At 54.0% G+C, this 26,061-nt stretch overlaps 1 protein-coding gene across 1 annotated transcript in view; it reads left to right on the forward strand.

Moving 5' to 3' along the window:
* Positions 1-24,643: 24,643 nt before the first annotated feature.
* Positions 24,644-26,061, forward strand: part of Igsf5 (immunoglobulin superfamily member 5) — a 34,336-nt gene continuing 32,918 nt past the window's right edge. The window contains exon 1 of the mRNA XM_026399413.2: positions 24,644-24,701. Coding sequence (XP_026255198.2) covers positions 24,644-24,701 — 58 coding nt within the window. The remainder of the gene's footprint in view (positions 24,702-26,061) is intronic.

Consider the following 26,061-nt stretch of genomic DNA (forward strand, 5'->3'; position numbering starts at 1 on the left):
CTTACAAACACCGTCCTCTGTGTTGGAGAAGTGCTTGGGCCTAGTGTGGCCTTGCCGCAGCTGTCAATCAAGCTAGCCCATGGGCAGGCAGGCAGGCAAATGAGTGGCCCAAAGTCGGCCAGGTGGGGATTTACATTTCAACAAGAGTCACAGCACAATGAGAAAAGGTGGTGGGTTCACTCCTTCCAGGGAAGTGGGGTTGGGCTGGAGGGCAGAAGGACTCCTGCCTGGGTCCCCCCCTCAAGTCCTTCCTTCTCCAGGAACGTACATTCTTGGAACTTCCCAGAATCTCCCCACATTTTCTGTGATTCAGGGTCAGATGCTGATGCTCCTAATGGCCAAGGGAGCCACACCTATAGAGCAGAAGGCAGCCCTGCACGGGCTCCCAGCCACCAGCTATTGGCGTGCTGGCTTGGAGTGCACCCCGAGTTCTCGGTGCGAGGGCCCTGAGACTCTGGGTGTGTGGGGCCTTCCTTCACTGACCCCACGTGGTTTGGTAGAAAACACGTTGCTGATCCGGCGAAGGGAGTGAGCGAGGCAAGTTTTCTCAAAAGAGAGATTCAGACTGGGGGAAGTCATCATGGATGGATGAGCATCCCCATGAAGCACTTCAGCTTTGATGATACATTATTCATTTGATTATAAAAACTACTCTTCAGGCATCAATACGAGGCAGTGTTGGCGCTGAGCTTGGAGTTTAAAGTGCATTTCCATCAGTGTTGACTTTCTTAGATGCCATGGGGAAGTTATTATGGATATTCCTGGGACAGTGAACTGTGTTATTATAATCACATTTTTCTTTTGCATTTAAAAACTACCCACATGATTCTCATGTGAAAATTTCTGTCAAAATTCAAAAGAAGAGTGTTTGAAGTGCTTTTTCTGTCTTCTGTTTTGCTGGCTGACATTTGTCGCTCTGCTTTGTATGTGCGTCTTATTTATTGATAGAACTGGAAAGGAAAGAATACCATTTTTCTCAATGTCCTGGCCTGGAAAAAGATTTTTATCTTTGATCAGTTTGTAGCTTGGTACATACTGTTCTCTGAATGCTGAGTCTTAATAAAAATCTCCCTCAAATGTGTTTTTCTATCTACTGAAAGGGAAATGAAACTTTCATTTTCATATCAGGGAAGAATAAGCAAAAATGAAGCTGCTAATAATTTTAACCATTTATCTTATTCTTTTTTTAACCCAAGAAGAACATTTGATTCTCTCTTTGAAGAAAATTGATATTTTCTGATGCTGTGAAGACCTTTTCCTAAACATCTAAACATAAATAAATACATGCTTGTTTTCAACTGGATGTCATTCCAACTTCCAGAAAGTTTTAATCCTAAGCAATAAAGGTCCACATGTTTATTTTCTTAATGCTCATCCCTGGCATGCATCCACCCATCCATCAACCCATCTATCTACTCACTGATCCATCTCCCATCCATCCATCCATCCATCCATCCATCCACCCACCCATCCATCCATCCATCCATCCACCCACCCACCTATCTACCTACCCATCCATCCATCTATCCATCTATCCATCCATCCATTCTCCCATATACCTACCCACCCATCCATCCACACATCCATCCATCCATCCATCCATCCATCCATCCATCCATCCATCCATCTATCCACCCATCCATCTGTCCACACATCTTCCTACTCATCCATATATCTATCCATACATCTACCCACCTATCTATCCACCATCCATCCATTCATCCATCCTCCACCCATCTACCTACCCATCCATTTATCTATCCATCAACCCATCTATCCATCCAGCCAGCCATTTTCCCATCTACCTACCCATCCATCTACCCACCCATGCATTCATCCACTCATCCATCCATCCCTCCAGAATCCATTGAGCTTCTACCTATGACACAGGGATGACCAGTGTGTGACTCGGCTTTGCCACTACAATGACATACCCATCATAGGCCACTTGTGGTCATAAGAGAGGCTTCCTTTGGTTCATGGTCCTGGAGGCTCAGCTGCAACATTGGGTGGCCCCATCTGTTTGGTCCTCTGGCAAAGGATGTATATCAGGAGCCAGGAAGAAGAGAGAGGGAGAGACGGGGGTCTCTTGGTTCCTCTTGAGAGCCCCAATGACCTAAGGGCCTCCTGCCAGGCCCTGCTTCCCAACAGTCCACAGACCTTCCAATATCTACCACCAACCCGGGAGACTAAGCTTGCCACAGGGACGTATGTGGATGCTCATCCCACCCACAGCACCAGATACTAAAGAGACACTATAAAGAAGACAGAAAATAAGATCCTGCTACTATAGAGCACAAAGAGTGTTCTGGTAGTTTTAACCTGAATTTTGACAGTAAAAGTACAATTTCTTTCTATTAAAAAATAAAGCCTGACTGGAAGATAATCATTCATGGATTTTATACTTAGTTGTAATTTACAGTCTTCTTTATATGTGTTTAGGGTGAGCATTCATAGATGCCCAAGTCACACCGTCACACTGAATAAAATGAACTGTGGTGTATGTGGATGTTATTGAAATAAAATTCTACTAGGATCCTGCTCACTCAGTGTACCACCCTGCAGTGCCACCTGGTGGTACCGATGATGAACTACATGCAACTCTCACTGATGACAGAAATGTTGGGGCCCTGCACCTGTGATGACCACGTCACTTATCATCCAAACCTTGTATGTAGAATGGGAGCTATTGGTAACTTCCCAGAGCAGCAAGCATAAACCAAGACCCTCAAAATCAAACTTACCCTAGATGGAAGAGTAAAAATTCCCTTCGACATTCATGAGGCAGCAAGGACTTAGGTATACACTTTCATAAAATCGTCCAGGTAACCTACCTCCTGGAAGGCGAGTTCAAGACTTATCATCATTTTACTGATGAAGATGTGGAACTTGTAGGGTTTCCAGATAAATGGAGGACAGCCAGTTAATTTCAGAAAATCAGCAATCATATTTTTGTATAAGTGTGTCTCAAATATTCAGATAATTTGCTTAGGACATACTTATACCTTTTAGTATAAGTATGTCCTATGCAAATTTGGGGCATATTCATATAAAAAACTGTTGGCATGGAGCTGGGGTTGTGGCTCAGTGTTAGAGTACTTGCCTCTCACAAGTGAGGCGCTGGGTTCGATCCTCAGCACCACATAAAAATAAATACATAAAAATAAAGATAGGGTGTCCATCTACAGCTAGAAAAAATATTTTAAAAATTGCTGGCTGTTTATCTGATATTCAAATTCAATTCAGGGGAAGATCTTTTACTCTGTTTTCTCCTGAATCTGGAAGCCCTAGACGGGAGAGGTTAGGTTCGGGGCTGAAGACGATAGAGCTCATAAAGACAGTGCTGGCGTTTGAAGCCAGCTCTTTCTTAGAATGATGCTCAGGCTCTTAATGGTGTGGTCATCTCTGGAGACCATGGTCCCCACCTGGGCCAGAAGAGCAGTTTGTGGTGGAGGCCGAGCTGTTCCCTGTACCAACAGTGTGCGCAGGGAGGACTGTGATTACCAACAGCACAGCTTGTTTTAATTTAGTGAACTGCACAGAAACCTGTGAGACGGTGCATCTGGGACATAAGAGAAACTAGACCCAGGCCCTGGAAGGTACTAGCAGATGTGAGATTCTCTCGTGGAACTTTGAACGCGAGCCATGCCAGCCTCTGGGGGCTGTGCCGGCGAAGCACAGGCAGCACTGTACCCAGAGCTCAGAGACCTGAGTGTGGAGGAACTTGGGGACCTCTGGGAGACTCCCAGGCTTGTGTGCCAAAGTGCAGTCATAGAAGTCGACCCTGGAAGCCCCTTCCCACCCCCAGCACGGGGAAGCTTATCTGACCAGGGCAGAGGTGAGACACCAACTCTAACATGGGCTTCGAGGGGTCTTGTGGTCCACAGTCCTCTTCTGACACCTGCCCTCCTACCCACAGAGGGGTCCTGGAAGCCATCTTTGAACTTTGTGGCTTGTCCCCAAGGCCACAATAGCAGGTGGTTGTGGGGTCACCAGACCGAGGAGGACCGATCAGAGCCCATCCTCTGGGAACTTGGGATCAGAGTCTGAGGCACTGGTGAACTGTGGTGGGCATGAAAACCCGGGAGCTGGGAGGTCCTGACGGCAGGGAGCTGGGGAGGAGGAGGGAGAGGAGGACGTGTGAGAGAGGCCGAGAGGGAATCTGAAGGAGAAGCGGAGCCCCTGTGGCCCGTCAGCACACAGAACCCGGCCCCAGCTGCAGTCTGGAGCCTGCAGCCAGCTGAGCGTCTAGTTCTGGAGCTCCTGAGACCCCTCCGCCTCCCGCAGCCCCAGCAGCCCCTCTGCTCCCCATCCGCGTGACACCAGCATCACCAGCATCCTGGCTCATGGCCAGGGGCACCCCCTTCCTCTTTTATTGCTGACACAGAAACCCTGCGCATCCCAGATGTACCCCAAACAGCTCTCTGGAGACTGCTTGCCTGGGACTGGACTCCCTGTAGGTGGATACTGTAACCTGGCTCCGGAACTGTTCCCAGTGTGCCCCCAAGGAGGGGCCAGGCCACAGGGCCCTCCCTCAGGCCCTGCCTGGCTGCCCCTGCATCACCCATGCCTTCAGCCAGGACGCTCTGTCACCTTCCTGCTGTCCCTGCTGTCTGTCCTCCTGCCCTCCTGGGTGTCCCTGTCTATGGGCTGGCCAGCCTCTGTCTCAGAGGGCGAGGCTACGAATTCTGTCACCACCCATGGCCAGCTGGGGCCAGGATGGAGGGGCTCTGTGGCAGCCTCCTGGGGTCTCGTGAAGCTGCAGCAGACTGGTGGACCCCAGGGGGTTCGGAAGGCCCCTGGATAGGAGAGGGACCGTAGCCATGAGAGTCAGAGGACACGAGGTCACATCCCTGGGCCCGTAGTCAGCCAGGGCAGAACTGCAGGCTGACCGCAATGGGCCTGGGCCTGGGCTCAGCCTGCACCTCTCCCCTGGCCCGGGCACTTCCTGCTCACTGCCCCGACCTATGTGGAGCTGCCACCCCCTCTCACGACTTGCTGGGCAGGCCACTGTGATCGCCCTCGAGCTGGACATCTGCTCTAAGATGGGACACTCGGAGCTTCCCTGGAGCTCTAGAGGGGGGCCTGAGGGCCAAGCCAGCCTCTCCCCAGGGCTGGAGGTGGCATGTCAATGGCTGAGCTCTTGAGGGCCGTTGTGTGGTGTGATGGATAGCAGCAGGTGCCTGTCATCCTGGACTGGTGAGAGGGGCTTGTGGGGAGAACTCGGGAGTTGGCTCTGGTGGCCCATGGGGTCTGGGAGTCACCTTGGTCCCCTAGTAATAACTGGACCATTTTTCTTGAAATGACACACACTGGATTCCTGATTCTGGCTACTGACCCAAGGTGAACACAGGCCCCTTTCCACCCGTACGTCAGCCTTGCAGTGAGCAGCCTCAGATCTGTCTGTGCTGTGTGGTTAAGGAGCCCAGCAGCACCCAGAGTCCACCAGAGTCTGGGACAAGCACCATCCAGGCCTTGAAGAGCCCTGCCCTGTGACCAGTCAGTCCTCAGTGCAAACTCCTCCCTGGAGGGGTCAGTCCCCGCCCATCCCCAGTGTGGACTCTGCATCTGCTGCTGGGCTTGTGTCATGGCTCATCCCTCCATCGGGTTGGCAGCAGGCCAGGCAAGTCTGGGAAGCTGTCACAGCTGAGCGGGCCACGGAAACAGGGCCACCAAGTGTGATGTGGTGTCCTGGACGGAATTCGGGAAAGGAAGGGACATCAGGGAAACCTGGAGAGCCTGGAGTGAAGCCTGGCTCTGGTTAATAATCGCATGTGCCCAGGACAGCAATCTTCCACTAGGGCCTCTGAGGTCCACGGACGGGCCACCAAGGGAGGCCGCCATCCGCAGGTGGGGTTCTCCCCGGAAGCCCCCCTGTTCTCCAGGACTTTCAACAGGTGGAGCCAAGGCCACTAGAGACCTAGAATAGGATAAACAAACAAACAAACAAAAAACCCCAAATAAATAAATAAATAAAACTAATATGGCCCCTCACAAATGCCTGCCCAGGACACTAGCTAGTGCCTGGTGGAAGAGTTGGGGCCTAGAGGCTGGCCAGGCGTCATAGAGAGCTGACCGACTCACTCACCCTTATGTCATCTGTCATCTGTCTGTTCTCTATCATCTCTCCAGATACTCTTTACTGGATACTCTTTTATATAAATCATGCTCCTTTTATGACTATTTCCCTATCAATGGGAATTACTGAGTGAAGGGTCACACTCATGTTTTTAAGATTCTGAGTTATATCATCGGAGTCAGCAGACTTTCTCTCATGACCTTGCTCTCCAGGCTGACCCTGAGGCGGCATTGGAGCACCTCAGGTGTCAGGGGTCAGAAAGCAGTGGGGAATTTTGTTCCCATCAGGGTCTGAATTGGGCTCCTGACTGAAGACACATTCTCTCTTGGCCTCTCTCTCTCTCTTTGATGAGGATGGAACTTTAAGTCTTCCTTTAAAAAAGAAATTGGCTGTTATTGGCATGAAATCACCAAACTGCTTGGACCTGGGAAGCCTGGTTCCTCAGGTGTAGTGCATTCCCGATCCTGGTGGACAGAAGCTGGTGGAAACATTTCTGTCCCATCCCTCTTCATCCTGAGCTCCTCTCTGGGGGTGACGACGTGTACAGTTAAAGAAGACTTTTCTCTTCCTTGGTGGCAGTGGTGTGATCATCTGGCACAGTCTAGCCACTTTGTCACGTGGGGCTCCCAGGAAGAGTCCCCACAGCAAGGGATGAGCACCCAGCATTTGTGGCTGTCCCTCTTCCTGGTCAGCTCCGTCTTGGTGGTGCAGGATTCTGATAACCAATCTTCAGGTGTTTTGGCTGAGAGGGGTGAAGGGGCCTGTGCCCTGAGGCTTTGTGAACTGGCCCAGGATGCTGGCCTCAGGCCCCTTTGTACAGTAGAATAAGCCCTATGTGTGTGGCCCCTGTTTTATTTTGTTTTCTCTTATATGTATTTGGACTGTGTGTTGCTGGACTAACCCTGACCCAAGAGGCACTGTTAGCCCACAGAGCGGCACCAAGGACCTGTGGCCACCTGGGCAGCTGTGAATCAGGCGAGGTGCTGGGCAGGTCCCACTGCCTGCCTCTGTTCTCTGCCACACGTGCCTGACTTATCCTCTGTGACGACCCATGGCCCAAAGAAGTGGATCAGGGTCCCTTGCCCCGTGGGGTGTTACACTCAGCTTCACCCATCGGCCATGTGATACCCCGAAATGGAAACCCGCACTGTTTCCCATGAGAGCCGAGATGTGCGCCGAGCTCCTAGCGCTTTTGGGAAACCATAAAACACGGCTGGGGCAGGACAGGGGAGCGGCTGGTAAACACCCCCCAGTGCCAGTGGCTCTCCACGGGGGACAGCCCCTTTCTTCTTTTCTGTGTAAAATCAAGTCAGTCTGTCAACAGTGCAGAGCCCCAGAGGGTCTCAGAGTCTGGAAGCAGCCAGGGCCCCTTCCTTCTCAATGCACTAAAAATAGGTGTTACTGACAACCTCAAAACGGGCACCAGACATCCAGGACCTCCACACCTCCCTGGGTCCAAAAGAAGCCTGGTTCCCGGCTCCAGAGACTGGACAGGGCTCCGTCTACGGGACCCGGCTTCAGAATGGAGGACAGCTCTTCCCACAGTGGACACACAGGACCGAGGAGACACACGATTTGGATCTTAACCATTAGGATTTTGTCTGCATGTGTATCAGCTCATGGTTAATAAGTTCACGGGTCTTGTCACTTAGGGTAAGACTGCAGGAGGTAAGTGTGGCTGCTGTATGTGTGGTGCTGGAGACGGAGCCTGCACGGTGTGTTGTGTGCTTCCTGACTCCCTCGCACCACAGCCACTATCACTGTGTGTGTGTGTGTGTGTGTGTGTGTGTGTGTGTTCACCTCCCGACGACAGACAGAACAGGGCCAGAGCAGGACGAGAGACCATGAAGAAAGATCTTGATTCATTGTTTGGACTTTGAAAAGGACATTTCCCTTACTTAACTTGGGGTCTGGAGCAATTTAAAACCTTAAGCAGTTTAGAAGCTGGAGGGCCCTCTAGTGGAGGCTGCAGGAACAGGGTTTGAAAATCAGACTCAGCCGCAGGGAGAGGTGAGGGGCGGGTTTTTCTGGGAGTGGCAGGAGATCCCTGGGCCTCATGCTGGTGTCCTCTAGGAGACTCCAGGGTACTAGGAGACTGGTCTGGAAGTACCAGCTGGCCCCACCCTTGGGCACTCACTGCTCATGCAACGGCGGGGCGGGGTGTGGCCAAGATGGTGGATAGCTTCTCACTCTGAAGCGGTTCCTGCTTCTGCTGAATGCCCGTGTGGCTGGGCCTGGGGAGCAGAGTCACCTGAAAGGTTTATTTCAACTACAGGGGAGGTGATCTTTCATCACTGGAACTGACACCTGCTTCTAAGTCAGATTTACCTTTTCTGTCTGCAGTTAGTGCCACCATTGGAGGGCCTCCGGGATGAGGGGTTCTCCATCAGGAGCCTGCACAGCATCAGCCCAGGACCTTAAGTCAAGGACCTTAGGCAGTGTTAAGGCTCACATCCGTGAGGTGTCCCCAAAAGCTCACCTGTGAGACAGTGCAAGACGGTTCAGAGGAGAGATGACGGGGTGGTGAGAGTCTTGGCCCATCAGTGAATTAATCACCGGATGGAATTAATTGAGAGGTACCTGAAGGCAGGTGGGGTGTGGTCATAGTAGGTGGGGCACTGGGATGTGGCTTTGGGGCATATATTTGTACCTGGCCAGTAGAGTCTCTCTCTGCTGCCTGATCATCTGTGAGCTGCTTTCTCTGCCACACTCTCCCTCCATGATGTTCAGCCTCCCCTTGAGCCCCAAGGAATGGAGTCTGCTGTGTATGGATTGAGACCTCTGAAACTGTGGGCCCGAGAGAAACTTCCCCCCCCTGCTGTTGATCTGACCCATGTACTGTCAGGAGGCGTGTCATGAAGGCCCAGCCCCAGGTCCACTGTCATTACCCAGCCCTGCATCATCCAGAAGCAGTCAGCATGGAACAGTGAAAATGTCCCCACAAGGCTCCGTGACAGTTTCTACGCAGGGCTGATGCGCCCTGGGGTGGGCCCTGCTCATGCCCTCCAGCATGGCCAGTTCAGGTGCTGCGCCTGCCACCAGTAGGTGACGCCTCGTCACTGACCATCGGAGTAGGCAGGTCTGTGGACTAAGCCCAGGAGCAGGGCTGGCTACCCTCACAGGTGCTCCTGGGCCTCCCGGTGGGACTGAAGCCTCATGCTCTGCAGGTCTGGAGAACCATTGTGTGGTGGAGTGGGGCAGCTTCCCCTGAGTGTGGCCTCCATCTGGGCACCCTGGGCATCCCCTGGGAGTGGAGCAGCTACTCCACCAGGCAGCCACTGACCCCCACACCCGGGGGCCACTGCCGCGTTGCTGAGGCGTGGCTGGGACTCCAGAGAGATGCCTGGGCTCCTCGTTGTGCTTCCAGCCTGGTGACAGGGTGGCTGGTTATTTGCAGCAGCCGTGGCCTGGCGAAGGCAAGGTAACTGAGCTCAGAGCTCCAGGGTGGCGGGAGGGGGGAGTGACCACACCACCCCTGGCCCTGAGGAACTGCAGGTGGCTTGTTTACTTCACCTTGTGCCTGGAGTCTTCCGTAGAAACTGTGGCTGGCCACGATCAGGGTGGAATTGCCTTGGAGCAAGAATGACCTGTGGCCTCACCTGAGCGCTGAGTGGCCTCCTCTGAGCTCTGATTTTGGCAGGTTTCTCTCTGATTTCTGCATTTCTGTTCGGTTACCAGCACGAGATGCCTCCTGCTGATAACAGCTCCCTTCAAGCCCCAGCTGGAGCCTGGGGTGCAGGCTTTTCCTTCTTCTTTGGACTCCCCTGATGGTAGACGGGGAAGCCCTTGACTGTGGGGAGTTAGTTCCTCTGGAGAAAAGGCTGGAGGGTGAGCTCTTGAGGGCCGTTGTGTGGTCTCCCGTCCTTCAGGTGGGCGGATCTAGGGCAGCTTCGTCTCTCAGGAGGCCTGGACATGCTCCAGCCCCACTGCCCCAGCAGCCTCCTCGGCCACATGGTCCTTCTTCCTGTCCTGACTCCTGTTATAGGTCGAGGGTTGTCTCCCCAAACGATCCCTTCAGTCCTGACCCCGGCACCTGTACTGGGACCTCTTTTGGGAACCAGGCCTTCGCAGATGAGCAGGTTGCGAGGAGGCCACGCTGGAGGAAGGTGGGCCTCTACTCCAGTGCGCCTCGTGTCCTGGGAGGAGGGCGAGGTCCAGGCAGAGGAGAAGCCCACGTGAGGACAGAGGCAGCGAGGAGACATGGCCACAAGCTGAGGCACACTGAGGACAGAGGGGCAGGGAGGGATCTCTCCTGCAGGGTTCGGGGTACATGTCACTGGCACTGTGACGGGGACGTGCTGCCACCAGGACATGAGGGAAGAGAGTCTGCTGCTGGACACCTGGTGTGTGGCGGCAGAGCCCTGAGAGACCAACGTGCTCCTGTCCCACTTCCTCTCCTTGCCGCCCACATCACCTCCCCAATAAACCGCCTGCTCACGGGTCTTTCCACCAGGCCTTCCTTCAGGAGCCAAGCGGAGGCACCCCGTGCTGTGCAGAGAGTGTCCACGGAGTCCTGAGTCCCCAACGAACACTCATTTTTATTACAACAGTAAGTGGAACCATCCTGTCCATTTTCTGCCCACCGGTTCTGTGCTTGGTACTTGACAAACGAGTCAAATTGTTCCCGACCCCCATAGTAGATAGCACCATCATGACCTCTCCTTTAAGCAAGGGGGAGCCTGGGTCTGACTGAGCTGAGTAGCTTGCACCCCTTGGGACCCTGGATGATCTGACTACCCAGCACCCAAATGCTGCCCAGTCGTTTCTCCACAGAGACAGGTTTTATCTAGCGTCCACCTGTGCTAGTTGTGTGTATCAGTTGCTTGACAGAGACCCAGTATCAGTGGCTTAATTACCAGCAAGCTACCCGTGGGGCGCTTCGGCTCTGGGAGCCCCTGAGGGCTCTGAGTCCTGCCACCTGTGTGCTCGGCCACATGAGGTGCAGTTACAGCAGCTCATTACCATGCCACCTGCAGCCAGGGGTAGGGAGGGCACAGGGAAAGAGGAGACGGGACTCTTCCCAGCAGGAGCTACGCACATTCCTTGGATCTTGAATGCCCCTAAAGGCCAAGGTTGGAGGCTCAGTCCTGAGGCACTGTTGGGAGGTGGTGGAAGCTTTAGGCCTGTGGTAGGGAGTTGGGTCGTTTGGTCATGCCTTTAAGGGGGTGTGGGGACCCCAGCCTCCTCCTCTCTTTGCTCACCATGAGGTGAGCAGCTCTGTTCCCCACGTGCTCTCTGCCATGATGCACTATCTCCCCATGGGCCCTAAACAGTGGTGCCCCCAGCTGTGGGCTGAAACTCCCAAATTGTGAGCCAAATTAAACTTTGCTTTTAACTTGGTTCTCTCTGGTGTTTTGTCACAGCAACGGAAAGCTGACTCACCTGCTATCGATGGGGATTCTGACCCATGGTCACACTTAGACGCAAGAGGGGGGGCAGGCTGGGACATGCAGCGGGTATTTGTGCCTAGCCGTTGTCATAGAATGGGGGGAAGGGGGTGTGGAGACAAGCCAGCCGGGTGCTCTTGGGCCTTGTGCTATGTGGCAGGGACATGCACACAAACGCACCTGATCCTTCAGCTCAGAAAAGGCGCATGATGAAGGCAGAATTCCCCAGCAGAAGAGATGGTCAGTGGGTCTGTGTGACGGCGGGAGCACAATCAGGCAGACAGTGATGTCCTCGTGACGAGCCGGCAGGCCCTGAGCAGGAGGCTGCCCAGAATGCACAAGGGAGGAAGTAGAGGGAGAGGAAGGGTGTCAGCCTGTCCAGGACTTGGTGCAGATCGCTAAGGCAAAACAAGCAAGCAAAGCCCCAAGAGTCCCACTGCCCCACGCCCTCCACCTTGACCTTGGAAGTGGGCTGGAGTGAGAGCAGACAACGCCAGCCGGACATTGGTCTTCTGGGGCCCGAGCAGCTGGAGGAGGAGGCCAGAGGCAGCCCACGCTGTCGCCAGCTCCTCCTGGCTGCTGGGTGGACACTGAAGTCAGAGGTCGGGGGTCAGCAGGGTCAGGCTCCCTCAGACCTGCAGGGGAGGGCTCCGTCCTGGCCCATCCCTGCTTCTGGGGGCCCCAGGGTTCCTTGGCTTGTTATCCCAGTGGCCGGTTGACCCCGTCTCTCCTCCACGTCTCCTGGCTTGTCCTTGTCCCTTCACGTGTCTTTGTGTGTCTCTGTGTCCACATTTTCCTTTCTGAGAGGATGACAGTGAGCCTGGAGTCGGCTCCTCTAGTGTCCCCGTCCTAACTTGACTCACCAGTGGAGGGCTTGTCTCCACCTAAGGCCACATGCACAGGTGCGGGAGGTGAGGCTCCAGCATGTGTTGTTGGGGACACGGCTCAACCTATGGTAGCTTGCTTGATGGACGTTCATTTCTGAAGCCAAAGTACATTTACACCTCACTCTCGGCACAGGAATGCTGCCCTCTAAAGCTAACAAAACATGCAGGGAGTTTTGTTTCCTGAGCAACTAGCAGCCCCTGTGCACGAATGGATTGCCAAAAAAGGACTCGGTGGCTCCTCGTCCCCTGTGCGTACCTACGAGGAGGTGAGGCTTCGGACATGCCCAGGACAGGAATCTGTCAGTAAAAATAGAATCAAATCATGATGTCCCAAAGGCAATTTATATTTCCTATGCTTCGTTTTCAAAACACACTTTTGTGTTTGAGAATTTCAGTTCACTTTCAAGGACCACTTTTATTTTGCTTTTTGTTCAGCCTTTTGTGAAGCGCGTGAGGCACAGGTCAGCAGCCAAGCTGGGGGACTCGTGGCCGGTGGCTTGGTGCCAATGGAAGGCCCCGACTGATCAATGAGTGCTTTGAAAAGGCTGCACATTTCAACCCTCTCACCCACCAGCAAACACCACTTCCCCATGCACAGCACCCGACTGTCCCCAAGGGGCTTCTTGTCACCTGGAGCCAGCTGAGAACCGAGGCCCAGGCCCGGGGGAGGAGCTTGCCGGGTGTGCTTTGGCTGTGCTTTGTCTCCCAGGGGTGCACGAGTCCAGGCTTGTCCTCCATGTGCTGGTGTCGAGTGGTGCAGGACCTTCCGGAGGGTCCACTGGAGTGGCCTCAGGAGGGACTGTGGGTCCCGTCCCTCTGGCTTTCTGTTTGAGTTGTGATCTCTTTCTCCCAAACATGCTCCTTCTGGCTGCTGGGCCTTACCTCTTGAGTCCCAGAGATTGAGCTGATGCCACTGCCAGGCCTTGAACCGGCTGTGGTTGGGGTCTCAAGTGTCCCCAAGGCCATGCGTGGAAGGCCTTGTCCCCCACCGCTCTACCTGGAGGCAGAGGCACCATGAGGAGGCGGGGCCTAGTGGAAGGAGTCAGCCATCTGGGGGTGCTCTGGGGGTGTTGGGGGCTCTGGTCCCTTTCTCTCTTCTTGCTTCCCAGCTGCCGTGAGGTGACAGCTTTGCTCTGCCGTGTGCTCTGCCACGAGGCTCTGCCTCCCCGCAGCCACAGCAGAGGAGCCATCTCAGCTGACCCTTGATTCTGGCCTCGCGAGGCCCTAAGCAGAGAGCTTAGGGCTTCCCACCTCTGAACTGAGGGAGAAGAGCAAGCAACCTTCACGTCCCTCTGTTGAACAACGGAAAAGCAATACTGTGACATGTGCTGCTTCCAGGTCCCTGCTGTACAAGACCAGCAGCTTCCATTTCTGGCTCTGGGGCCCTGTCCCATGAGGCGGCTCCAGCTGCCCTCTGGAGAGGCCCCTGTGGGTGGTGGAGCCCTCAGCCAGCCCAGCTGAGCTCCTGACCATGGCCAGGACCAACTTCCCGGGTCCGTGTGCGAGCCTCCTTGGGAGTGACCGTCCAGCCCCACTGCCCCGTCCCAGCCGGTGTGGGGAGCCCAGCCAGAACACCAAATAGATGCTGGGTGTTTGGAACCACCAAGTTTGGGGTGCTGTAAGTAGAACACATTTTTGCTTTTTGCTCTCTGTCTCTGAGGATGAGTCGAGATGAAGATAACTTGAGCCGAGCCATTCCAGATGGTACATGTGACACTCCGACCCAAGGGGAGAATCAGCCCCTGAGGCTTGAAGGACACTTATTCTTATGTAGAGAGGGAGTTGTCAACGTTGTGCCCAAGTATGCCACACTCAGGAAAAGGACAGCATTCATGCTGCCGAGGGCTTGGGGACAGGAGCCATCTCAGACTCTGCACGTGGGTGGTGAGAGGCATAGTTCTGGGAGCTGATTGGATTCCACCTCTGATTTCAAAGTGATCCGTGACTGGATGTCTGCACTGAATTAAAGAGATCAGACTGCCCAATGCTGGGGAGATTAATAACAGCCCTGCATGCAGGAGCACATCTGTCTTCCTCTAGCTCTCAAAGCTAGCAGTGCAGGCAGCCTGACTGAGTGGGTATTCTTTCAGTCCTTATGATACATTATTATGATATTGTGCATCATCGTGTAGCATGTGATTATGAAGCCATTAAAACCATGTTCACGAGTGGTTTTTAATGGTATGGAGCAATGTGCATCGTACAGCATAAAATTTAAAAAGATGCAAAATTTTATGTACAGCTTTATATTCTACTATATAATATGTGAAAATATGTATGGTCGCCGGACTCAAATCTCCCTAAGAGTTAAGACACTGGCACAATTTAATATTCAATAATGAAGAATTCTTTAAATAACTTGGTACATCCATAAAACATAATACCATTTAGCCCCTTAAAATTATAACAATGCAGAAATGTACGGAAACCCAGTTCGGCCACTTGCTCAAGCAGGTATGTTGGTTCCCCTGGGAAGCCATCGGAAAGAGCCGCAGATCAGCTGTCTTAACGCAGCCCTGGTTCTTTATGCAAGGTCCTGGAGCCCCGAGGTCTGCAACTGAGCGTCAGCAGGGCCTTGGGAGGAGCCTTCTTCACCCCTCCCAGCGCTGGCCGAGGCTGGTGGTCCTGGTGGTCCTCACTCTGGCCTCTCTGCTTTCATCTCCGTGTGGCTTCTCCTGGGGACTCACACCTCCCTCTGTCTCTGCACACACACCTGTCTCTCCCTACAAGGACCCTGTCATACGGGATGGAATTCCCACCCTGACTTCAGGGTGACCTCATCTTAAGTGAACTCTTTGCATCTGCAAAGACCCTTTGATCAAATAACCCCCCACTTGGGGGTTCTGGGTGGACTCTTCGACCCAGTACAGGGATGAAGTGAAAGAAGTAGAATTTCAATACGAAATTCCATGTCATACTTCAATCACAAGTTAAAAATGAAGCGCAACACACTCACAGGCACATGGGTGTGCACACATGTGTGTGTGTGCTTGCACACAGGCAAAGGGGTGAAGGCTGGGTAATGAACACTTTCCTGGGGGCCTTTCTGGGCTGAAAAGCTGTGGGCTCTGCTTCATGACCCCTGTGTATTTTTTTGGAATCTTATGAATTTTCTACATTGATAACACACCACCTTTGTAATTAAAATGCTGATGATTTTTTTTGCCAAGTTGTCAAAAATACAATAGCTGATGGTGTTGAGTGCCCTGGTCATTCCCTGCAGGGGGACAGTGACCATCTTGCAGAGGCCTGGCTACACTGCAGACTGCTCGAGGTGTGTGTGGCCTCTGACGCAGCGAGTTCATAGAAAAACAGACTGCTTTTTAGAGTAGTTTTATGTTTGCAGTAAAAAGAGGAGAAGGTGCAGACGGCTGTCATGTCCCAACCCACACACGCATGGCCTCCGCACATCGACACTCCCCCCTGCAGGCCCCTTTGTCACAGTGGGTTGACCCCCACCGGCCAGGTACCCACCCCCAGCAGCCACGGTGTGCACTGGGGGTGGCTCTTGATGCTGCACCTTCTGTGGGGGTCCAAGTGTGGTCACACAGAGGAGCTCGCTGCATGCCCTGAAAGGCCCTCTCCCCTAACTCTCCTCTCCCCTAACTCCTAGCAGCCGCTGAGCTTTTTGCATAACAGCAATTGCATTTTCCAGAATTGATCCCCGGCTGTGGCCTCCTCTCTGGTGGGCTGTGACAAAGTTCACCACTTACTCTACCAAGCTGCTGAAGCCCAGCAGCAGGAGGCCACCCCCTGAGAGAGGTGGCCTCAGCTGGCAGGGTCACCGAGAAGTGTGTGTGTAGTCACGGGGAGCGGCAGGGGTTTGTAACCCACAGGTGAATCAATCCTGTTGTGAAACAGTAGGCTCAGCATGGACGTAAAAACACTCAGGCCAGGCAGATGACCTGTTGACCGTGCTGTCCCTGCATGGTGGCCTTAAGTGCATTCTGTTTAGAAACTTTCCTCCTTTTTGTTTTCCTGTATTTTCTAATTTTTCTATAGCCAGTATGTCATTGCTTTTTTCATAAGGAAAACAATTGAATCTAGTTATTAAAAATTCATGGTGCCTCTGTTGAGATTACAGATGGTTTTTATTTTCTTCTTTATATTAAATTGAACCAATATGAAGTTGCTTTTTTCTGAAGATGAGGTTAAATATCAGTCCTCTTATTCACTGCTTTCTCTATTGTCTTCAAGAATTCCTTATATACCTGAATTCTTCAAGACGATGTTTTTAAAGTTGAAATCATGGCTCTCCTACAAATCTGCAATGTACAGTGTCAAGGACTGTACTGAGTTCATTCACCAGGGAGGGAACCAGCAGGAGGTAACAGCAAATTCAGGGAGAACCCAGGAACATACCCACGTGTGCCATCGTGAGTGATGGGGGACTTCACAGTTAGAACGTGTCACTCTCCACAGAGCCAAAGTCCAGGGATTCCCACTAGACAGGGGTCATTTGCATTTCTGCGTCCAGTGATCATCTGTTTTACTTTCAGTTTCTCAGAGCCAAGGGCTCCAGGACGGCTCAGGCCCTGTTAGCCACAGCCTCACAACCTTGGCCCCATCCACGTTTCTCCACGGCATTTCCCACTTTCCTTTCTAGAGGGGAAGGTAAAACCCAAACCTTTGGCCTACCCTTTGGTCTGGCCTCGCATCTAAGGCCACCCACCGCTGGCCCCTCTCTGCACTCAGGCCCCACCGGCCTCTCCCACTTCAGGGCCACCTGGCCTGCCCTGCGGCCTCTTGCACACAGTCCCCTCTGCACTGAGGTGGCTGTCCCACCTCCCAGCTTCCTACCCACCTGACAGCCAGCTCAGCCCCATTTCCCCAGGGCCTCCTGGGCTATCCCTGGCCTCCCAGGCCTCCATTGCAATCTGAATTGCCACATGAATATGCGTTATGTAAATTTGAACTTTGCAGTTTTAAAATAGCAAAGGCTAAAAATATCAGTAAAATCTCTTTGTGCTCAAATTTGGAAATAATGCAAGTCTCCAAACTTAAAAGAAAAAAAAAGTCGCTTGGGGCCACACTTGGCTAGCTACCTTTCCAAAGACCTGCGAGCCTGTCTGCAGGTCCTGCCTCTGGTGGCCTCTCAGCAGCTAGTGAACAGATGCAGTCCAGGCCCCAGGCCACCGGGGGCCGCGGCCCTTGCTGTGGGACCTCTGAGGATGGTCATCAGGTGTACATACTACGCAGATGTGCTGTGGTGCTCACTGTTGTGAGAGTTCTGCTAGAGGCTCTCGTGCTTGGTGTTCTCTGGTAGCGATGCTGGCGTTAGGGCTGGGACTGGGAATCTTGGTGACACTCAGTTTGGAAGGCCAGTCCTCAAGACGCCCGGTGCCAACGGATGTTCAAAATGGTAGAGGGAGGCCAAGAGGAGAAAAGAGCCGACGAGGACAAGGACGTGCCAGGCTGGCCTGGGTTTTACACTCCTGTGGCACATGGTTCCAGAATTGAGTTCTGAATCATGTTAGGCCACAGCTCATCAATAAGACACAAACCCTGTGTGATATCTCTGTGATTATCTGACTCCCCGAGACTGTCCATCTTTTTTCCCCTTTAGAAACGACAATTTTGCTTGATGTTACCATTTTGATTTCTATGGGCATAGAGGCCTTCAAAGAAAGTGGGGTCCCTGATAAGTGGGGAAACTCAGAGCTGAGAGGTGCAGGTGGGATGAGACAAAGGAAAAGGTCTCTGGGCTTCTACGGGTGATAAAGTATTGGAAGGCAATTATATGTTTGAAAGTAACAGAAGAAAGGGGTATATAGGAAGGCTCTGTCTCAGCCAACTTGTCTTGGCGCTGTCTCTGGTGATCAAGGTCACTCTCTCCTTTGCTGTATGAGAGACAGTGGTCACGGTCACAAGGAAATGTGTATTCTGCTTTTAGGCCGACAGGGGGAGGCAGAGAGCTTTTCCTGTATCTGTTTTTTTCTTAACTGCCTTCGACACAAAATCATCTTTGTAACAAATGCATATTTTGGGGTGGCATATTCCATATTCTATCCCCTTCAACCTAGAGCTCCAAATAGATTCTGAGTGAACAAAAAAGCAATAAATGTTAGTATTAAAAACAACGTGTCTGCTCAGAGGGCTCTTCTGCAGGGGTCCTCTGGCCCCAGTCCTGTCCCTACAGGGCAGCCAGCCCCAGGGGCCCCCCGGGAGGCGCTGCTGAAACCGAGTCAGAGACTGAGCTAGGTTCTCGGCTGCTGTGGGCAGGTGGGTCTGGGTCAGTTGCAGGCCTCGCTGGTTTCTTTCTGGTTTCTTCTCTTATGAATTTGAGGAATGAAGTCCACAGGAAGTGAGGGCTGAGGGTAAAAGAGGAGGATTTATTCCAGTGATAAAACAGAAGCGGGGCTCTTGCAGCAGGAGCGAGGGGCCTGGCGGCAGGTTTCACGTAGGCGTGCTGGTCTAGGGGGTAATATAGCTGCTGGGTGGAGTCCTTGGCCCATCTGCGCTAACCAGGTACTAGAAGAGCGTCAGGGCTATGGGTTGGGCCCTGACCTTCTGATTGGCTGTGACTTCCCTAGGCCTTGAGTTGGGACTTTCCTGTAGCCTCTATTGAGGTGTGTCTCTACTTCTGCTTTCCCATCACTCCGGGACAAACGGCCATTTTATCTCTTCTCTGGGACCAAGGCGTGGCTGGAGCATTTGGGATGTTTCTCCAGGGACATTTCACGGAGCCCTAATTGGTGCGGTGGCTCACACTTATTATCCCAGGGACAGGGAGGCCGAGGCAGGAGGATCCCAAGTTTGAGGCTAGCGTCAGCAGCATAGTGAGACCCTGTCTCAAAATAAAAAATAAAAAGGCCTGGGGGTGTAACTAAGTGGCTAGGCAACCCTGGGTTCAATCCCCGGAACCCCAAACAAACAAAAAGACAACACAATACAACAACAAACCCCCCAAATGCCCCAAACAAACCAAACCAAACCAAACCAACAAACAAAAAAAACCAGCCTCAATTGGGTCCCGCTGCTGTGACTGTCTGAGGGTTTTACTGGGTCCTGTCCTCTTCACTGTGAGCTCTTTGACTGAAGACTGAGCGCGCTGTAAGTGTACCATGTTGGCCGTGGCTGCTGCCATGACTGGTAACTACATCATTGCGATGACCAGGTGTCACCAGTGTTACCACACCCCTCTCCACCCTGCAAGCAAGTGACACTGTTCCCCAGCTTTGCTGACAGGAGCAGCCTTGGGAAGCAGAGGCTGCCTGTGAGGCCCAGGGCTGAGGCCCAGGGAGAGGGTCCATGTCGTGGGGACAGGCACCGTGTGTGGTCACGAGCCACCCTCCAGTGCCTAGAGGACTCAGGGAAATACTAGATACTTCTAAATGTTTACTGCATGATATTTGGTGGGTGATAGGTCTGCAGTGGCCCATGGGTTTTGGAAACTCTGGACTGGACTTGCTAAGACTATGAGGGGAGGCTTTCTGAGACACTGAGTAGCAGAACTATGTATTGGATTAATTACCAGAGAAGGAGGAAGTTACCTGCACATTGATAAGGGTTATGGGAATTTATTTTCTGCATGAACAGACCACAGAACGGGCAGAGGACCCCACCTGTTAATCCAGACGTCGACAACTCTGGAGGAAGCCAAGAGCTGGGTATAAAAATGGGTGGGTGTGTGATTTTGGGCTGGGGATGTGGCTCAAGTGGTAGTGCGCTCGCCTGGCATTTGCGCGACTCTGGGTTCAATCCTCAGCACCACATACAAATAAAATAAAGATGTTGTGTCTGCCGAAAACTAAAAAATCAATATTAAAAAATTCTCTCTCTCTCTTAAAAAAAAGAATTCACTTTTTAAAAAAACGGGTGGGTGTATGATTTCAAATGAATAGAAATGAGAAGTTTAGATCCTGAACATAACTTCTGCGCTCAGTGTGTTTTCCAAGTGGATTCACACTGTACCCTTTTCCTGATGAGGTTGACCTAGACACGTTTGAATGTGTGACATTTCCAGGCACATGCTGGTGCCCAGGACGAGGCCACCAGGGAGCAGGACTTCAATACTACAGCACTGGATGATAATGTGCTCAGGAATTAGACTGCGATTGCACCAGTCAGAATGCAGGCGTCAGACGTCGTCATTCTCTGTGCCAGAAGAAAGGGCTAGGGTCACGGTCAGTGTGCATGACTACGGCAAAAGGCCACACACCGCGGCTTGAGGACAGACAGACTCTTCCCACGGTTCTGGAGGCTAGCAGCCTCTGATCAAGGGCCGATGGTCTTCCTGGCTTGTGGGTGGCCCTTCCTGGTGCACGTGGGAGGAGAGGGATGGGGATGGAGATCTCACGTCCTCAGAGGACACTACCCGCCTCAGGCGTGCCATCCTGGGGACTTCACTGTGGCCAAAAGCTCCACTTGAGGAATTAGGACTCCAACATATGATTTTGTGTCTCTCTCTCTCTCTCTCTCACACACACACACACACACACACACACACACACACACTTCAGTCCACAACAGCTAGAAAACAATGTCTTGTTTGTGAAAGGGAAAGGTGTTCCTAGGATTTCTGCTCTGAGTCAGAAAAGGGAAGGCCGGCCTGCCCGCCCTCCTTCTTTCCTTCTGCATAAGGTTGAATCTCCAGCGTCTTCCACTTGAAATGATCTTGAAGTCAAAGTGACACGTCGGATCCCCTTCCACAGTAAGGAACAGCACCCTGCCCCTTCTCCCCACTTATCTGCATTTGTGTCTTTCTTTAATATGTGCATTCTACCCCTTGGGGCCTACTATGTGCACACAGCCTGAATTCTGCGTCCCCTGGGAATATTAAACTACAGTAGGAGAGACAAGATCAGATAGTCACAAAAACTCTTCTGTAGGCAGATGGTTCAATACTGGGTAGAGCAGGGTCTTCTTTAGAAATGTCACAGTGCTCTGAAAAAGCCAGGGTTTTGTGTACCTCTGAGGAGCCAGGTGGGATGGAGGCCCAGGTCTGTCCTAGTCCCTGGGCGCTGGTGAGGTTGCAGGCTGAGGTGGACTTGGTTCTCAGGCAAAGGCTCCAGGGACACTGTGCCTCATTCCTCAGGGCTGTCATGTGCCACCTCATGTCACTCTAGATTTTATTTTCCCCCAATCTAGCTGCTCTGTGTTGGATGCGAGGTGCCTGCAGGAGCAGGAACCGGTTTCACCAGCGCCTGGGCTTCTGTGAGGCCGGGAGGAGCAAGGTGGTGGCCAGCCAAGGTCCTCGGAGTCTGGGGGAAGGGGGCTGACAGCCTGGGGCTGGTGGAAAAGCACCAGGACCCAGGCTTTGGCCTGGGAGGCTGGGAGGGCTGGGCGGAGGGGAGCTGAAGAGGCCAGAGCCTCTGGATCCTAGGCCCGGCCGTGCCTGCGAGCAGTTGTCTAATGATTAATGCAGAAGGTGGGGGCGCTCACCTGTGTGCGTGTGGCCCCGCCTGTGACATGACGGGGTCATTTCAGGAGGAACTTCCTGTTAGCTGGTGAGGAGAAATCGCAGTTCTGTGGCCGCCAGAGGATCAGCTCCTGCGCCCTGTGGAGAGGCCAGCAGCCTGGAGTCTCCGGGAGAGGAACCTTCCTGGCAGCCCGAGGTAGGACACTGCGCTCACGCTGCAGTTGACCCAGGCCTGCCGGGGTCTCTCCTGGGTCTCCCATCAGGGCCTGGACGTTCACCCCACCTCACGTTGGCTTTCCAGCCTCCACGGAGTTAAAAATCAAAGGACAGGCCTGCTCGGAGGGGTCGGGATTCCCTCAGGACTCGGTGAGTGTCCCTGTCACGGGAGCTGCTCTTGGGAGCCTGGAGGGCCACTCTGCCAGGACTTGGGGAGGTCTCGGGACTTGAGTGCTGGGAGGTCCCAGGGAAGCGGTTCCTTGGGCACTTGGAGAGGCCGGTGGCTCCCCAGCGAGAAGGCCCACGTTTTGATGTCTTGACTTTCTAAGAAGCTGGGCCCCGCCTTAGGGGCCCGCAGAGCTGCAGTCCGCAGGGTCCAGGGAGAGGCGGTCCCTGCCGCCGGGTGGTCGAGTGCGCACTCCTCCCTGCCAGGCCCCACTCGGTTCTGCTGGGGTCGGGCTTCTGGAGCTGCCTAGACCAGGACGTTCGCAGGTGCTTTTGGAAGTTACGACATCCAACTCCTCCCGATCCCTAGAGGGAAAGCCGGCTCAGACCTCTGTTCTTCCCGAGAAGGCAGCTTGGCGGTGCCTGCCAGAGTTTTCCCAGGGCTCCTCCGGCCAGTAAGGAAGGGGCAGAGGTCGCGCCCAGCCCAAATGGCCGGTCAATGCAAGACTGAAGAAGACTTTGCAGTTTTTCAACTACAAGTGCTTCATTCGGATCCTTCCATAGTGGGATGAAGGAGAAGTCCCGCCTCAGGGCTGCTCAAACTGCCCCAAGCAACTTGTCTGATTTAAGTTGCACTTGAAATCCGCCGTGTGGTCCTGCCCCAACTGAACCCAGCCTCTGAGCCCTGTGTGTCCTCACCAGCCCATGACTGTAGTGACCGCCCTGGCCCTGCTCTTGGACTCCCACCATCCCCTGCACTGCCCACCCCAGACCTTGCTGGAGCATGAGACAGCCATTTTCTGGGGTGGAGAGCAAGAGAGGGGGACGGCATCTCCCAGGGGACCTTAATCCGTTGCTGCAGTTTCCGTAACTCTGGGCCACCTCCACAGTGACTGCTTTTGATAAAAACGTCTCACTTCCGTAACCGGCAGGGTTGATTTCTCCTCACTCTGTGCCGGGCCTTGCATTCCAGGTGACTGTAAAGCCATCAGCTGTCCAGTTGCGCTAATTGATCCTTGACAACTGGTAAATGATTGATGGGGCGCTGGGTGGCTGAGGTGTGGGAGTGATCTCAGAGCTGGGATTTCATTCTGGTTTGTGCCTGGCCGAGGCGAGATTTGGTGCTAAGACATTTGCTGGGTCTGTTTGAGGCCAGCGCAGGGGGCCGGCTCCTGCGGGGGAAGCGTGCCGTGAGATGTTTGAACCTTGAATTAAGGGTAGGAGTCGTTGCAGTTTTCTTTCCGAAGAGAGCAGAGAAATATAAGGCCGAGACCCCCATTCCTTCTCTGGAGCTCTGAGGACCTGTCGTGAGATGAAATGTTCACTGAGTCCCGGGCTGGAGCCGCTTGGCTGCCAGGCACACGGACCCTGGGCAAAGGCAGCCCAGGCGGGCCTGCTTGGGGTCTCGCATTCCTGCCTCTGGGTCGGCTAACCCTTCTTAGGCCAGCCCTGGCCTGCTGTGCCCACACACTACAAGGTCCCACCACAGGGTCTCTGGTGGGACAGGCTGTGGAGTCCCCTGGGTGCTAAAGCTGAGTGAGAACCACCTGCCTCTCTGCACACCTGTGAGGGTGGGGAGGAGGGCTGGGACACCCTAGCCCCAGGCACAGGGTATGCTCCTGCAGGGTGGTTCCTGCCCAGGTGTGCTAGCCTTCAGCTGCCCCCAGGGACCCACAGTTCTGGCAGGTGCCTGGAGAAGGAAACAGCAAAGGCAAAGAAGCAGGTGGGGGGTGAACCAGGAGGCCATCAGGGAGAAGGGGGACTTGGAGGAAGGGTCGAGGGGTGTACATGTGGGGCCTGGAGTGCGGCTTAGTCGACCCTGACCTCCTGGACCCTGAAGGTACCCCTCACTCAGCCACAGAGCTCTAGGCTCTCTCTCAGCATGCCTGGCCCCGCCCACCCCAGGGCCTTTGTCCCTGCTGTTCCCCTGTCAGGGGAGCTGCTCCTGCAGAAGTGCACACAGAGGTTGCCTTGCTCACTCTCCTCTTAGGAGCCTGCGCCGCTGGCGAAGATGATAGCTAGACCCCGCCCCACGCACACCCCTGCCCATCCTGTTTTCTCCTCACCTCTTGCACCTTCAGGAGATGACGTGATCGATTGATCTGTTTTGTCTTCTCTTCCTTTGTGAGAGTGTCAGCTCCTGGTGGGCAGGACTTTTTTCTCAGTGACTGACAGGGAGGGTAGGAAGCCACGCTGTCCCTCTCAGTGGGCTGTGCAGGGCTCGGGCTGCACCAGCTGCACCCCATCATTTAAGGGAGGGCTGGGGTAGGGTTGCTCTCTTCATCCAGTGACTCTCAAACCTGAGCTGCGTCAGAGCCCCGGGGGCTTGTGGGGATGCAGGTGGCTTGGGGCACCCCTGAACAGCTGGTCCAGCAGGGTGAGTGGACCCGAGAATGTGCCTTCCTGTCAAGTCCCCTGTGAGCCTTCTGTTTCTGCGTGGACACCAGGAGCTGCGAGGGCTCAGGCCGTCTCTGGGTGGCAGGTGCCTCTTGGCCTGGGGTGTCACCCACTTGCCTTTCTATTCCAGGGTGAGGAAGAACATGCGGAGATGGAGGGCGGCTGGAGAGAGGTGCTGGCCGTGCTGGTGGTCCTGGCTGGGCTTGCAGGTACGGTCACAGGGCTGTGGACTGGTCACTGTCTGCTGCAGGCAGGGTGGCGGGCACACAGCTGCCCCAGGGCACCTCCCAGTGCACGGCTGCCCCTGGGCCTCCCTCCCGGTGGGATGCTGTTCCTGCTGGGAACTGAACGTCGGGGCTTGGCTGAGAGTTGGGGACCACATCAGGGACCTTCCCAAGGCAACGGCACTGCTGAGATGTCTCGCTCACCCCCGTCAGTGTCTACCTGGCTTTCAAGGAAGGGGGCACAGGTGTCACCGCCTCGGGGTGCCTGTGGTTTCCAGGGTGGGTGTCCCGGCTGCCACGCATCCCCAGGTGAGGTCCATGGTGTGACGGTGCCCCCTGGGTGTGGCTGCTCCGGGACATGGTGGACACGCCCAGGTGGAGTGGACTCGGGTTGAGGCCCAGCCTCCCTCTGGCTCACTTGAGTCTGCACGCCCCGCTTTGGTCTGTCTGGTCTTGTCTGGCTCCGCGGCTCCCGGAGGGCTTCAGCTTGTCTCCCCGACTGGTCAGATGTCCCTCGGCATCCCTACTGCAAGGACTCGCAGGCGTCACGCAGAAGGGCAGTGCGTGTCCAGGAGCGCACTGTGTCGTCCAGGTGCAGAGCCAGGGCTTTCAGGGCTCGAGCCTCTGTGCCGTCCGCTGGGCATGGGGCCTCCCCTGGGCAGCCCCCTCTTGGCCTCCCTTCGCTCCTCCCCAAAGTGGCCGCTGTTCTGACCTGTCACTGCACGGACAGTTGTGGCTGTTTTTTAGGTCCCTGTGTTCTCTATTTTGGATGCTAGACACAGCCTTCAAAAAATCTGGTCATGTCAGCATCAAAAAAAAAAAAAAGGGGGGGGGATAAAACAGAACAGGAAACATGGGGCGTGTTCCACGCAGCAGGGGCGCTGCGAGAGGCTTGATTGGGGATGATTTGCATGTGAAGTCTAGGGGCTCCAGACTGTGGTGGGGAACGCACTCGGGGCACAGGGACCCGGAGACCCTGTCCTCTGGCGTGAGGGTGAGTTGGTCGGAAGGTGCTTGCTGGACGTTTGTCTGCAGAGTGGAGGGGGGAAGAAAGCCCCCGGCGGGCTGAGCCCAGGGCTGGCCAGCCACCCTCAGGACTCGTTGCAGGGACACGGCACTGTGTGGGCCTCTTCTAGCCATGGCCACAAAACTCTCAAAGGTTTGTCCGGCAGTGATGAACTCTGGTGTGGATTTTCTTAGAGGTTTTTTTCCTGGTGTTGCTGAGCCTTGTGCACTGGGCTGAGGCGGGGGAATCTGGTTGATGTCTTATCTAGGAGGGCCGAATATCGCGGGCTAATTCTAGGGCCCTGGGGAGGGGGGCCCATCCTCAAACTGGTGATGAATA

This window comes from Urocitellus parryii, chromosome 2, assembly GCF_045843805.1.
Source record: "Urocitellus parryii isolate mUroPar1 chromosome 2, mUroPar1.hap1, whole genome shotgun sequence".
Lineage (NCBI taxonomy): Eukaryota > Metazoa > Chordata > Mammalia > Rodentia > Sciuridae > Urocitellus > Urocitellus parryii.